Source organism: Octopus bimaculoides, chromosome 3 (assembly GCF_001194135.2).
Source record: "Octopus bimaculoides isolate UCB-OBI-ISO-001 chromosome 3, ASM119413v2, whole genome shotgun sequence".
Classification (NCBI taxonomy): domain Eukaryota; kingdom Metazoa; phylum Mollusca; class Cephalopoda; order Octopoda; family Octopodidae; genus Octopus; species Octopus bimaculoides.
The window spans coordinates 90,015,661-90,028,882 of NC_068983.1; the positions used below are offsets into that span (position 1 = coordinate 90,015,661).

The 13,222-nt window shown below is 33.5% G+C and overlaps 1 protein-coding gene across 5 annotated transcripts in view; it reads right to left on the reverse strand.

Annotated features, from left to right (window-relative positions):
* Positions 1-13,222, reverse strand: part of LOC106880075 (ribonucleoprotein PTB-binding 1) — a 130,883-nt gene that overhangs the window by 58,054 nt on the left and 59,607 nt on the right. For all 5 annotated transcript variants that reach the window (XM_052966300.1, XM_052966298.1, XM_052966301.1 and 2 more), the window contains exons 5-6: positions 12,745-12,927; positions 4,167-4,305 (exon numbers count right to left, since the gene is read on the reverse strand). In XM_052966300.1, the coding sequence (XP_052822260.1) occupies positions 4,167-4,305; positions 12,745-12,927 (322 nt within the window). The remainder of the gene's footprint in view (positions 1-4,166; positions 4,306-12,744; positions 12,928-13,222) is intronic.

The window sequence follows — 13,222 nt, forward strand, 5'->3', positions numbered from 1 at the left end:
ATATATATATATATATATATATATATAACTAGACCATCATTTTAACATCCACATTCTCTGAGTGGTTGGCGTTAGGAAGGGCATCCAGCTGTAGAAACTCTGCCAAATCAGACTGGAGCCTGGTGTTGCCATCCGGTTTCACCAGTCCTCAGTCAAATCGTCCAACCCATGCTAGCATGGAAAGCGGACGTTAAACGATGATGATGATGATGATGATTCCATGCTCACATGGGCCAAACAAAATTTACTGAGGCAGATAGGCAAATTTTCTATGGCTTAATGTCCTTCCTGCCACCAATCCTTATTTGTTTTTTCCTCAGCCAAACATGTTTATGCAGAATATTGGAAATAACTGACACTGTTTGTTTGAAAGTGATGCTCATTGACAATTATCATGCAAGACAAGGAGACTTAAACATACACATTATATATTCATTATAATGCAATCAATATCCTTTGTTTCCAATATTGTGATAACACATCTGGTCATAGGGAAAATATTATCTTACCTAGAAACAAATTTTGTCTGACCCAAGCAAGAAAAAAGTGGACATTTTAATGATGATGATGATGATTATATACATACCCATACTCCACAGCAGAAGGCCACTCCTGGTGAAGAGTATTGGTTTGCAAGAGCCCTGTGCTAGTGCCATGCAAAAGTACTCAGCACACTCTGTAAAAGGTTCGCATTAGGAAGGGTATCCGACTATAGAAACCATGCCAAATTAGATTGGAGCCTGGTGCAGCTTCTCAGCTCTGGTCAAACTGTCCAACTGATGTCAGCATGGACAATGGATGTTAAATGGTAAAGATGACAATGATATACATTAATTATATATATATCTACATACACAGACATTACAACATCATTATTTAAAGTCCGTTTTCCATGCTGGCATGGGTTGGATGGTTTGGCAGGAGCTGCATCATGCTCCATTGTCTGTTTTGGCATGGTTTCTATGATTCAATTCCCTTCCTAATGCCAACCACTTCACAGAGTGTACTGGGTGCTTTTATCTTGCACCATCATCAGTATTTTTACATGGCATCATCAATGGTATCAACTCTGCTGTGGTGGATGGGTTTTCTTGAATACAGCTATGTGCCAGATACCTCAGTCCTTTGTCATCTCCTCCATAAGGCTGAGCGTCTTGAATCAGCTTCCAGTACTTCGTTCCATATTCTCCTGCATCTTCCCCTTCCAAGCGTTCCTGCCACTTTTAGTAATCAGCACTTCTGTAGCAATTGTCTACATTTGTATGCATAACATGACGAAACTAGCACAGTCTTCTCTCTTGCACAATACATCTAATTTCTCTAAAGCCTAACTTTTCTTTCAACAGACTAGCACTCTGTTGCACATGTACACTGCACATCCAGCTGAGAATACTAATTTCATTCCTCTCTAGCCTACACATGTCCTCTGCATTCAGGGTCCCCATCTCACCAGCATATATCATTGCTGTTTGTATATGCAAACATACACACAAACATAAGCATACATATCTACACACAACACATATATCTATACATATTACAGGCTTTTTGACTAAATTTGACATTTTTTCAAAAAAAAAAATGAAAACAAAAAATAAAAGGAAAAGAAAATACAAAAAATAAAAGTACTTTATAAAATCAAAAATTATTAACTATATTATAATTGGGAGATAACAGTTTACTCAAGGTAGTTGCCCTCAGCTTCCACCTTGGCCTTGAGATGGCTCCGCAACCAAGCACATGCATTCTTCAGTGTCCTTGAGAAGATCCTCAAAAATCCTCCTTGGCTCACCAGCTTGGTTAGTATCTTTCTCAACTACCCCAGACATAGAAATCCATGGGATTACAAATGGGGTGATTAGGAGGCTAGTGAAGTTGTAGAAATTCTCAAACACTTCTAACTCTTTCTGAAAGTATGGCAAAGAGCTGAACCCGATACCACACATATGGCCTTCCAGTAACAACCCCTTCTGGCCAGGGTTTGACCACAATCTCCAGCAACTTCACATAACTCTGAACTGAAGCCATTTTTGGTGATGAAAATTGATATTTAACAGTAGTTTTAAATGCTGTATTTTAACGTTTCTATACTCACCATCAGGTGTATTTTTAGAATATAAATAGTTTTATATAGTTTCAACTTAGTGATGAAATGTGATTCTGGTTCAAAAACTGGAAAAACACTGAATTTTTCACATTGTCCTGTTTTTGACCTCATTTGCACAAGTAATTAGGCATTTCAGTAAGTGAATTCATGTGCTCATTTAAGATTCTAGATCTTACTGTAAGATTAGAGAAGATGAAATGCTCAGCAACTGCTGTTATTAAGTAATAGTTGCCTAAACTTAAATTCTTCTTTTTTAAACAGACCCCAAGATGTGGATTTTTGAAATTTTCGATTGGCATTTTTTCTACATTGGCTGAGTTAAAAGAATTGATCTTTAGTGTCCAAAGGACTTCATATAGTGGGGGTTAAAGAAACATACTTTCCAAGGTATGATATCAAACCAATTTTGAACGAAATTCAATTTTTCAAAAATTTCAGAAATTGCCTAAAAATCTAAATGGTCATAAAATCTGACTGGTCACAGCTATGGGGCTGAAGTTTTCAGGAATTACTCCTCTCATGGATACTATCAAATGGTGTATATGTGAAGAAAATCTAAGAACCTTTCGATGGGCCTTTGCTGAATTACACTGGAATTACCCTATATCAGATCAGAAGCTGGGAGTAAAATGGTACTTTAGTAGTGGAGTATTTGCATGTGTGTACGTGTAGGTTTGGTAAATACAAATAGGGGAAATAAAAGTCAAAACAGGAGTATATTATTTTTAATGGAAAAGGGATGTTAAAATGATGAAATAATAATGATGATGATATATACATATAACAACTCCTCTTTATTTAACCTGGCTTCACATTACATTTCATGGATACAGGGCATGTTTACCTTGTCAGATATTCAGACACAGAGTTTGTCTCTGACACTTATATTAAATACATGTAACTCCAACCACATATACTGAGTGTTACTTTCTCTTGTTTGTTAACTGGTGTGTACATAAATGCATGCATGCACATGCACATATATGTATCAACAGAAACTGTTTGAAATGCAATATTAAAACTATCATGGATAATTAATGTTTGGATGTGATAAATACTTAATCATGTCATTTCCTGATAGAACTTTTCTTGATGCCTACAAAATAGTTATCAGTAATTACAGTATAATATGACAAACATTGGACTCCACAGTTAAAGATCAAGTATAATGATAGCTATCCTTCTCTCATTTTTGTGCTCTCATACTAAGAAGGCAAGCACTAATAAAGATGAATGGGTGTTTTTCTGGTATACAGGAATGAACAGCTGATAGCTTAGAATATGCATGTGTGCATATGTGCGAGCACGCAAGCATGCACTATTTTATAGCCAATCAATTATATCAGTGCAGGGACATTACTTACATAAATTTTGTACTTGTTAACAGTAAGTTGAAAAAAATCTGTAGTGTTTCAGAAAATAAGACTTCCAGAAAAGCACCTCAAAGCTATTGTTAGTAGTTGATATTTTTCATAGAGCCTGTATACATATATAACCCAACAGTTCAACATATTTCTACTGTTATCAAGTCTATTAAAGAATATGAACTGTAAAAGATCATAATTCCAAGAACTATAAATCAATATTCAGAAAACTATATTGTGTAAAATAGATGTCAAACATGGCCTTACATTCAAATCAAATTCAAGCAGATTTTATTAACTTTTTCCTAGAAGTATTAAAATTGAATATTTAATCAGGAATAATGGCAACAAGAAGAATGTCTATCAATAATTACAGTTATTACACTAATCTATGCCAGCCACTTCCCATCATAATAGAAAAAATACATTAAATTGTTAATTTCTTCTGAGTAATGAAATGAATAAACAGTGGAGTACAGGATTTGGCAACCAGAATAGCATTTTATTTTTCAGGAATAACAGCTAAGCTTCCCCCAGGCAACAACAAAAATTAAATGTTGTGTGTTCTTTATATAGTGAAGAAATGGTTTTGATGAGGAAAAAAATTATAAAACAAAAACAAAAAGCGTCACAGTTATTGATTGGCAAGGATTTCTAATAATCCAAGTCAACATCAACTTTATAGTAATACTTACATTTTGGATTCTGATTAGCCAAGCCTTTGACTAGAGGGTTGCTCATCATTGAAGGGTTTGGAAATACCGGATCAGGCAACAAACCCGATTTGATGCTGTTCAATACTGCTCCAGCTTGAAATGGGGAGGCCACCTTCTCCTGAAGTCCAAACAAACAAACATTGACAGCACACACAGCAGGCACATCACACAGTATCACAAACAGAACAAGATAGGGACTAATAAGAAAGAACAGTTTTGGTTTTCACAAGTATGCACGCATTTAAACAGCAAACAAGGTATAAACTGAAAAAAAAAACAAGAAGTGTGTAATGAAGTGAATAGTTCAATTTAAAGAATGTTTTAATATTGAAGATATTTGAGATCTGTTAAGTATCTACAAAATACACTTAGAGCAGGATATGAAACTCATGATCAACTACAAACTAGGAATCCAGCACTTTCTCCCTTTGATTACTGACCTTGCAAGTCTGATAAATGTTCAAACTTGTATGGATGTGCATGCATTCATGCACACGTGCACACCCATAAATTTGAAATCGGAAGTTGTAAGTTTACAGCGTAAATAGAAATGTACATATTGTCTTTCCTTATTTCCATTAAAATGTATACAATTTCACATTATTGGGAAAATTTAATCAAAAAATTTGTCTTAGTAGAATTTTAACACATTAATTCTGCTATCATGGTGAAGTTAAAGCTTAGCCACTGATAAAACAAATATCAATAACATTCAATGGACTGTAATTGCTCTTTTTGATAGATGAATACTCAATTAGTTGAACCTGTCACCTGGTTTCAATAAATAGTCGAAACTATTTTGTATCATTTATAATTCTTAAAGCCTATTGCAATAAATTTCCCATTTCCAAACCATTTTGTATCACAATTTCTAAAACCTATTTGCTGTAAATTTCCCTTAAGAGCCACAAATTTTGCTTCATAACTTACGAAGTGACCATTGTTATAACAATTATATTAAAAAGGTGGCGAGCTGGCAGAGATGTTTGCATGCCAGGCGAAATACTTAGCAGTATTTCGCCTGTCTTTATGTTCTGAATTTAAATTTTGCCAAGGTCAACTTTGTCTTTCATCTTTCCAGGATCGAGAAATTAAGTACTAGTTGTGAATTGGGGTCGATCTAATCAACTGCCCCCACCCCCACCCAAAAAACCCAACTATATTTAATATAATAAATAAGAATTATTAGTTTTGCTCTAATCATTATTAAACAACTGAAATTATTATTGTGGTGATTTGGCAAAGCTACAGTATTTAGTCCTACCTCCTCTATGTTCAGTTATAATCCTTCTACAGTCTACCAGAATTAATATATGTACTTGTTATCATTAGGATCGGAACTTGGTTTCTGAAGGCAAAACAGTTACTCAGTACACAGGTCAAGAGTAAGTATCTACCAGAGCTGTAAGTTCTGGTAGATATTTACAACATGAGATCCAAAGATATAAAGTCATGCTCACAAGCATAACAAAATGTCAGCAATAGATCTGAACAAGAATTGGTAGTCTAATCCTTCATACCTCTTTTATCTTATGCCTAACTACAAAAAGTAGTTTCAACAAATTACAAAATGTACAATAACAACAGATGTTCTGAACCTTATGCTACTTTCTTTACAAAATAATCTGTTTACAGAATATGAGAGAGAAGTCAGCATGGCTCACATTTTCCAATTAAAATTCTGTAATATCAAGTTACAATAGCGCTATATACACATACTATGATCACCCCAGATACCAACTAGCAAGCTGTATCTTCAAGATTGGTAAGTCTTTGGGTTCATTTCATACTTTCAAGATAGCACCAAATATAAAATCTGTCACTTAAAATTTGATACAAGCATCAAAAACAAAAAAAACTATTTTATCCCAATCAGAATTGTGAACCAGTAGTGTTTGTGATGCTCAAAATGTTCACCATGTTTTCAGTCTACCAAACTGAATAATAATTTACTTAACAGTAGAGAGATCAAAAGAATGACAAGTACCAAGACCCAACAATTCATATGTAATTTCTTGGATCCACACAGTTCTAACTTAGCAAAATAAGAGGACTATAATAATATTTTTATTACAGAGGGGGAAAAACTATATGTGAGGGAAAAAAGGTGAGGCAAGGAGACAGTAAGGTTTGTATCAATCAGCTTTGTAAAATAATTGAATGTTAGTAAAGACATAACTTATCACAAAATTTGTTCCTCTGTTTCCCTGTGTCAAAAAGAAAAAAAAAGTACATATCTACACAATTTTCACTAACCAAAGACTAAAAACATGCAAAACTAGGTTAATTTTTTTGGCCTACATTCCTGCTTCTCTCACACAGGATGTAAAAAAAGGTGGTCACAGATATAATTGAAAATATTTAATATGTAGCCATATATACTTTGACAGGGTAAACATGAAACTAGCTCTTAGCTAATATTCATTACAGAAATGTGTAAGTATGTAATAAAATCACACCTACATCCTAAGAGATAGTTCATTTACATTTCTTTATGAAATAGCTTGGAATTGGATTGTTTGACTTTGTAGACATAATGAAATATAACAGTTCAAAAAAATTTTTCACTTAATCATTAAACTGATACTCACTGAACATGAGGCAAGGTAAATAAGTGGAAAGTGAAAATAAGTGAAATATCAAGGAATGAATAGGCTAAGGTGTGAAATGTTGAATATGCAAAATAAATTCTCAATATCTTGAGCTCTTAGAAAATAAAAACCTGACACTAAGAGAAAAAGCAGTCATTTTCCAAAAGATTAAGAATTAATCACACAAAATTAATATCTTTGCTTAGGGGAAAATCTGATCTTTATTTTCAAACAAAGAACAACAATGGACATATTTTGGTCTTACTGGACTTCATCAGCATTGTATAATCTACTCAAACCAGCTTTAATCAGATGACATAGAAAAAGATCCAAATAATTTTTGGCTAGTATAATTTTAAAAAAATAGCTCATTGTACTTTTTATTTAAGTGAAGACTGAGAGAAAGAAGGAAAGAAGAGATAAAGATTATTTCTGCATTGCTCCAGAATTTCTTGCTTAAGATAGTGATCCACAACACTGCGTGACCTAATACAACAGAATATCAAATGGAGCTCTAGACACACACACACACACACAGTTTTTCAGAATCAAGTTTCCTGAGGAATATTAACCCTACAATTACTTTCAAAAATAATAAAGAATATAGTAAAATAACTCTGTCATTATTAAGTTGATATTTTGAGCATAAATTAACATGAAATTTTAATAGGAAGTTGAAATTTAGCTCACTTTGAAATGAAGTTTGCACCATAAAACAGAGGGAGTTACCGAGCAGTTAGATATCAAAGGGATGATTTCTCTTTCCAAACTACATTCATCCACATTCCTCAATACTACAAAGAAAAACATCATTCAGTATGGCTCACCTGAATAGTTTTTAAACAGCATTGAGAAAACAGTAAAAGAAAAACAAAACCATAAAGGCATCTCACAAAACAAGGAAAAAATTTAGTCACTAGAATAAATTACAGACCACTCAAAACATTCATTTCACACCATAAATTCCCATACACAAAACTATTTCTCTCTCTGTTACCTTTCAGCTAAGTCATTAATGAAAGAAAGCTCTAAAAGTTGTTGAAGATCTCTTAAGCTATGCTAAGGCAAGACACTATCAACTTTGATGATCACAACTTTTAATGCCCAACGGTTTCGAGTCAAAATGCAGTGTAAAATACATACAAATGAGAATTCATCCATATTAGTTTGGACTTTCTTTAAAATAAATGTAGAAGTTTTCACAAAAGCAAAGATTAGTTGGAAAGATATCACAATATCTAGATTTATTTAGCTGCAATAATTTCTTTGTGAAATACCATCTTTCCTCTGTAAAATAGATACAATATGCATTTGTATGATTACAGACAGTGTGAATGTATATGTGTAGCATCAATCTCGGCAATAGCTTTTATCACTCCTGTAGTCAATGCTACCAAATTCAAACATTACAGTACTGATCAATTTATTAAGTTCTTTGTCTTGTGAATCTCTGCAGTTGCCAACTCCAAAATATTCAAGAATACAAAAACACAAGATATTTTTAAAGTGGCACAACACATAACACCCACTCAAAATATAGAATGAAACAAAACCTGATTAAAACTAGTCATATTTTTTAAGAATTACACTCTATATTTGACAGCCTACTGATAAACATATTCATGTTTTTAAGGAAAAGAAAACATCCAGTAAATGAGTTAACAGATATATATCTTAGTCATATATGAGCAAGTGAAAGTGTAGTGAATTGCTGAAAGAGTAGATAGTCAAAAACACTACTTTCACATATTACAAAACATTCTTGACAATTGACATTTGCCAGATCTGTTTAAGAATTGCATGCACTTAGAGCAGCAATTCTAGATTAACTGCCAGGTTTTCACCACAAACATATACTGGGCACAATAAATGCTTTATGTGTATAATGTGTGTGTGGGCAAAGAGAAAAAAAAAAGAGATGGATGGAAGAAGAGAAAGAGCTATGGGGAGGGTAAAACAATAATATATAAAATTTATTGATAGAACAAAATGGTATTGATAAACAAACTTAACAAGAGCCATCAAAATAAGGTGGAAAGATAAAGATTGAGAAAGAGAACAGAAAATTAAACAAAGTGGTAGGAGGAAAGGAAGAAAAATGAGAATAATGATAATTTTAAGTAATATGTGTTGAAATATAAAGTTTAAAAATTAAATCCATTTAAGCACTAACTATTGAAAAACTGTAACATCTGCCTCACCAGTTATAGAATACGCAGACCAATGTTACAGACATGTATATATGTAGCATCAATCTCAGCAATAGCTTAATAAATTTTTATCAAAACTATAAAGTAAGCTTTACACTGAGCAAGTGAAATGAGTTATGGAGTGGCTATAAATAAATTTAGGTAAAATACTGAGAAAGGGAGAAAGCAAAGACAATAGATATGACATTAAGACAGAAGATAATAAGAACAATACAAACGAAAAGTTACAGCAGACACTAAGATACAGGAGGAGGCTTAATAGCAAAAGAGAACCTGTAAAAAGTTGAGAAAGAGAATCAAGAGTTGAGAGACACAACTGAGCTAAGAGTTACAGACAAGAATAGTGATACAAAAGTTACAAGAAACAGAGAGAGATGAGAATAAGGGTGAGAGAGTCAAGAGTTAGAAGACACACAAAGAGAGAGGCATTACAAGAGAGGGAGAAAAATGAGAGATATCAGAGATAGAGAGAGAAATGAAAATAACGAGGGAGAGAGAGAGAGAGAGAGAGAGAGAGAGAGAGAGAGAGAGAGAGAGAGAGAGAGAGAGATAGAGGAAAGAGTCATAATTGGCACAGAGATGAGAACAAGGACAAGTGCCACAAGACACAGATACACAAGTTACATCGACACAGAAAAGATGAAAATTTTGATAGAGAAATGAGTATTACAAAAGGGATGAGAAACAAGGGTTGTTAGTTACATAGATAGATAGTGTGTGAGAGAGAGAGAGAGAGAGAGAGAGAGAGGTTACAAGTGTAGAAGGCAAGAGTTATGGTCATATATGAGAATATAAGAATTACAAGACAGACAGACATGCCCCATGAAAAAGAGAAATGAGTAGTGAATTCCATGAAATACAAAAAGAAAGAAGCAAAAAAAAACTCAAAAAACAAACATTGTTTCTGGCCAACATTTATGCTCAGGTCTTCCTATGATATATGGCATAAGATTTATGGGGCTGATGTGTAAAACAGGCTGCAACTGTGTTTTTTCTGAGGTTATTGGCAATGTATGTGAAATGGTACTGATGAGGGACCATAATCAGCCCACAAGTTTGAATCACTGAGATTTTTCACTGTTACACAACACTTCCACACCACTTTTATTGACACAAAAGACATTTTTCACCTACTGCTCATGAGCTGTCAGTAAAATTGTTCATCTGGCTTGTATAACATCAGTGTCTTTTTTTTCTCTATTGCAAAAACACTATGATATTCGAAACCCTACTGCTACTATTATCTTTTCATGATCAAATGCGACCACCATTACTGAAACCAAAATCAAGTTTTACTTAATGGTGGAAATACAATTAATATTTACAACAAATTAAAAATGCATTTTTCCTTTTGTCCCTCTTCTTGAGAATATTTAAAAAAAACATTTTCTAAGTTGCCTATTGTCTTTAATCAACATAAATAACAACAAACATAAAAATCATACACTATTATTCTGAACATATTCTGTGACAACCATGACACAGAGAGACAGATCTTTAACTTATAAATCCTCAACAATTAACTGAACATACCAGTCTAAAAGTAAAGTTGGCGAATGCACAGATAATTGAAAGCCTGGCTAGATGATTAACTGTCATCGTCGGAAAAGTCTAGCAGATCAAGGTTGACCTGTGACTAAACAACATACACCACAATTCTTCCTTTAAATTTCATGCCTATCTGGAGAAAGCAAAAAGAAATTATTCCAATGTACGGTCCAGCCCTGGCTTCCATACACTATGATAGTGTGATAGTAAGTCACATTATTCAGGTATAATACGACTGTTGGTGGTAGATGAAAACTTATCTTGATACAGCTGAATAAGAGGTGTCTATCTTGCAATCATCAACTACAAATTATGTACTAATGTACCGAAATCACAATTTCTGTGAAAATTTCTGTTCAATGAGACAATGAGGGTATTGGAAAGTTACCGCAAATACTAAACCTTGATCCCTGATCTTTCTTACTCTACATATGTGGACCAAAAAATTTACTTCCAGATTGTATCCCAAAGATTAGCCTTCTTTTTCAAGGCCAGAAAATGCTTGCCCTGATTAATTATATTCTACAAAACTCAGTTTAGTCCTAGATCTGAGACACGCTACTGTTATAAACAAAAGAGTCCAAAAGAAATCTATCTGGATCACAGGCATAGATACACTCAACAGCACCCTACAACCTCTCTTCTATAAATATGCTATTACCTCACTGCTTGTCCTCCTCCTTCATTACAATGGACTGCTCTTTCAAACTATCTAATTACTACAACATCCACCCAAGCCTATCCAAACAAATACCTGCCTCTTCCCACCACCCTTATCATGTGTCACTGTCCAGGCACTACACTAACCACTTTGCCCAGTCATTCTTATTCCAAACATTGATCTTCTGGATTACCCTTGCCAGCCACATTATCTGTAGAGATAATTTATTTACAGATGCTCAAGCTAAATATAAGCACATCAATATTACTAACTTTTGAGGGCCAGCAAATTCCATGACTAAGCAAGAAACATTTAATGCTCAGATAATTGCTCCAACTGCACCTTAGCAACTACATTTTTCATGAAAGAACTGCCACCAATATAAAATATTCTCTCAAGAGACTTCTTATTTTTCTTTCTGTAAAACTTATGTAATTATTTTTTAACTAGCTTGTCCTTTAAAATACTTAAAATCTGAAAAGCTCACATGCAACAAAAATAAAATATTTTTAAAACAGTATACCTACAAACATTTTTATAATTTGTTTGTCCTATAATGATTCTGAAAATTCAAATATTTGTTAAAGCAGAACGCATCTTTTTGTTGATAAACACCTTCCTCAAATGTGAAGTGCAAGTGGCACACATCATTCACCAAGGTAGAGTGAAGCAAGTACAATAATTATTGTTCAAATTTATAAAGTTGTATAATATTCATGGCTCTCTCAAGACTACAACCAAGAACTTGAATAACCTTATTAACAGCTTTCTGTTGTAAGTGGCCTCAGTTTTATATCAACAAATAACTTTTTTAATTCTATTTAATATTTAAGAAAATTTTTATAAGGCTAAACATACAAAATAATCCCATTATATAACTGGCACTCTAGCCCAACAGAATTTGAAAAATAGATGAACAAATTAAAATAGTTAAGTTATTTGGTCTAGTTCTCTACCATATCTACCAACTCCTCACATGTGCCTAGATAATGGCCACAAATTTGATGGGCAAAAATATAATTGAGTAAACAGACTTGAATATGATTTACACTTAGAATGTATAAAAATGAAACAAGATATTGTAGGCATTTAGTCCAGCATTCTACCATTTCTGCACACACTTTTTATGAGCTTTCCAACAGATACAATAACTCAAAACTTGCATGGATTATTTTTTGCAAGAACATTTGTGATATAATTGAAGAGAAATGGTTTAACTATAAATTGAAACTAGGTTTCAGACTTGGCTCTGGTGAAGGCAACTTCAACTACAAAGTTCCATAGCCATAGCAATTACACCATAATTATCAAGAATACCACATTTATAAAGTTTATGATGCCATGATTAGTGCTAATTTAAGCATCATAAGGAGCAAGGATATTGGGTTGGATTTGAACTACTTACTATACAAATAATTATATACATGTAGCCAAACTGCTGTTGTATTAGAATTAAGACAAAAGATATTAAGTACAGTTTTTAATAACTAACTTTCATAATAGATTTGTCAGAAGAGTGATTTTATTAGAATGAGAACAAAATATACCTTCTGCTGAACAATCTTGTTATAAATGGACACTGCAGATGAACCTGGAATGCAGAAAGACACTGCAACTTTCTTGGTCTCAACTTCTGTATCTCTCATGCATTTCCATGTAGCCTCAGCAGCTTCTGCAGTTGCATATTCAACAATAGCACACTCTTGAGATTCATTCTCTTTCATAACAATCTGGAAAATAAAATCTATGGTAAAGCTTTGTACATATATGATATGAAACTATGAAACACAGACAGTAATAGATAAACACTGACACATCGGAGACAAAGAATCTAAGATTATCCATACAATTAGAGCTATCAATAGAGTAAAACAGAAGGGGGAAAATCAGTTATATAAGAATTAGTTGAAGCACAGATGAGAAAAGACAGATTACTTGCATACTTGATGAAAAGACATGGAGTGAGGTAGTTGGGTCTGAGAGAGAGAGAGAGAGAGAGAGAGAGAGAGAGAGAGAGAGAGAGAG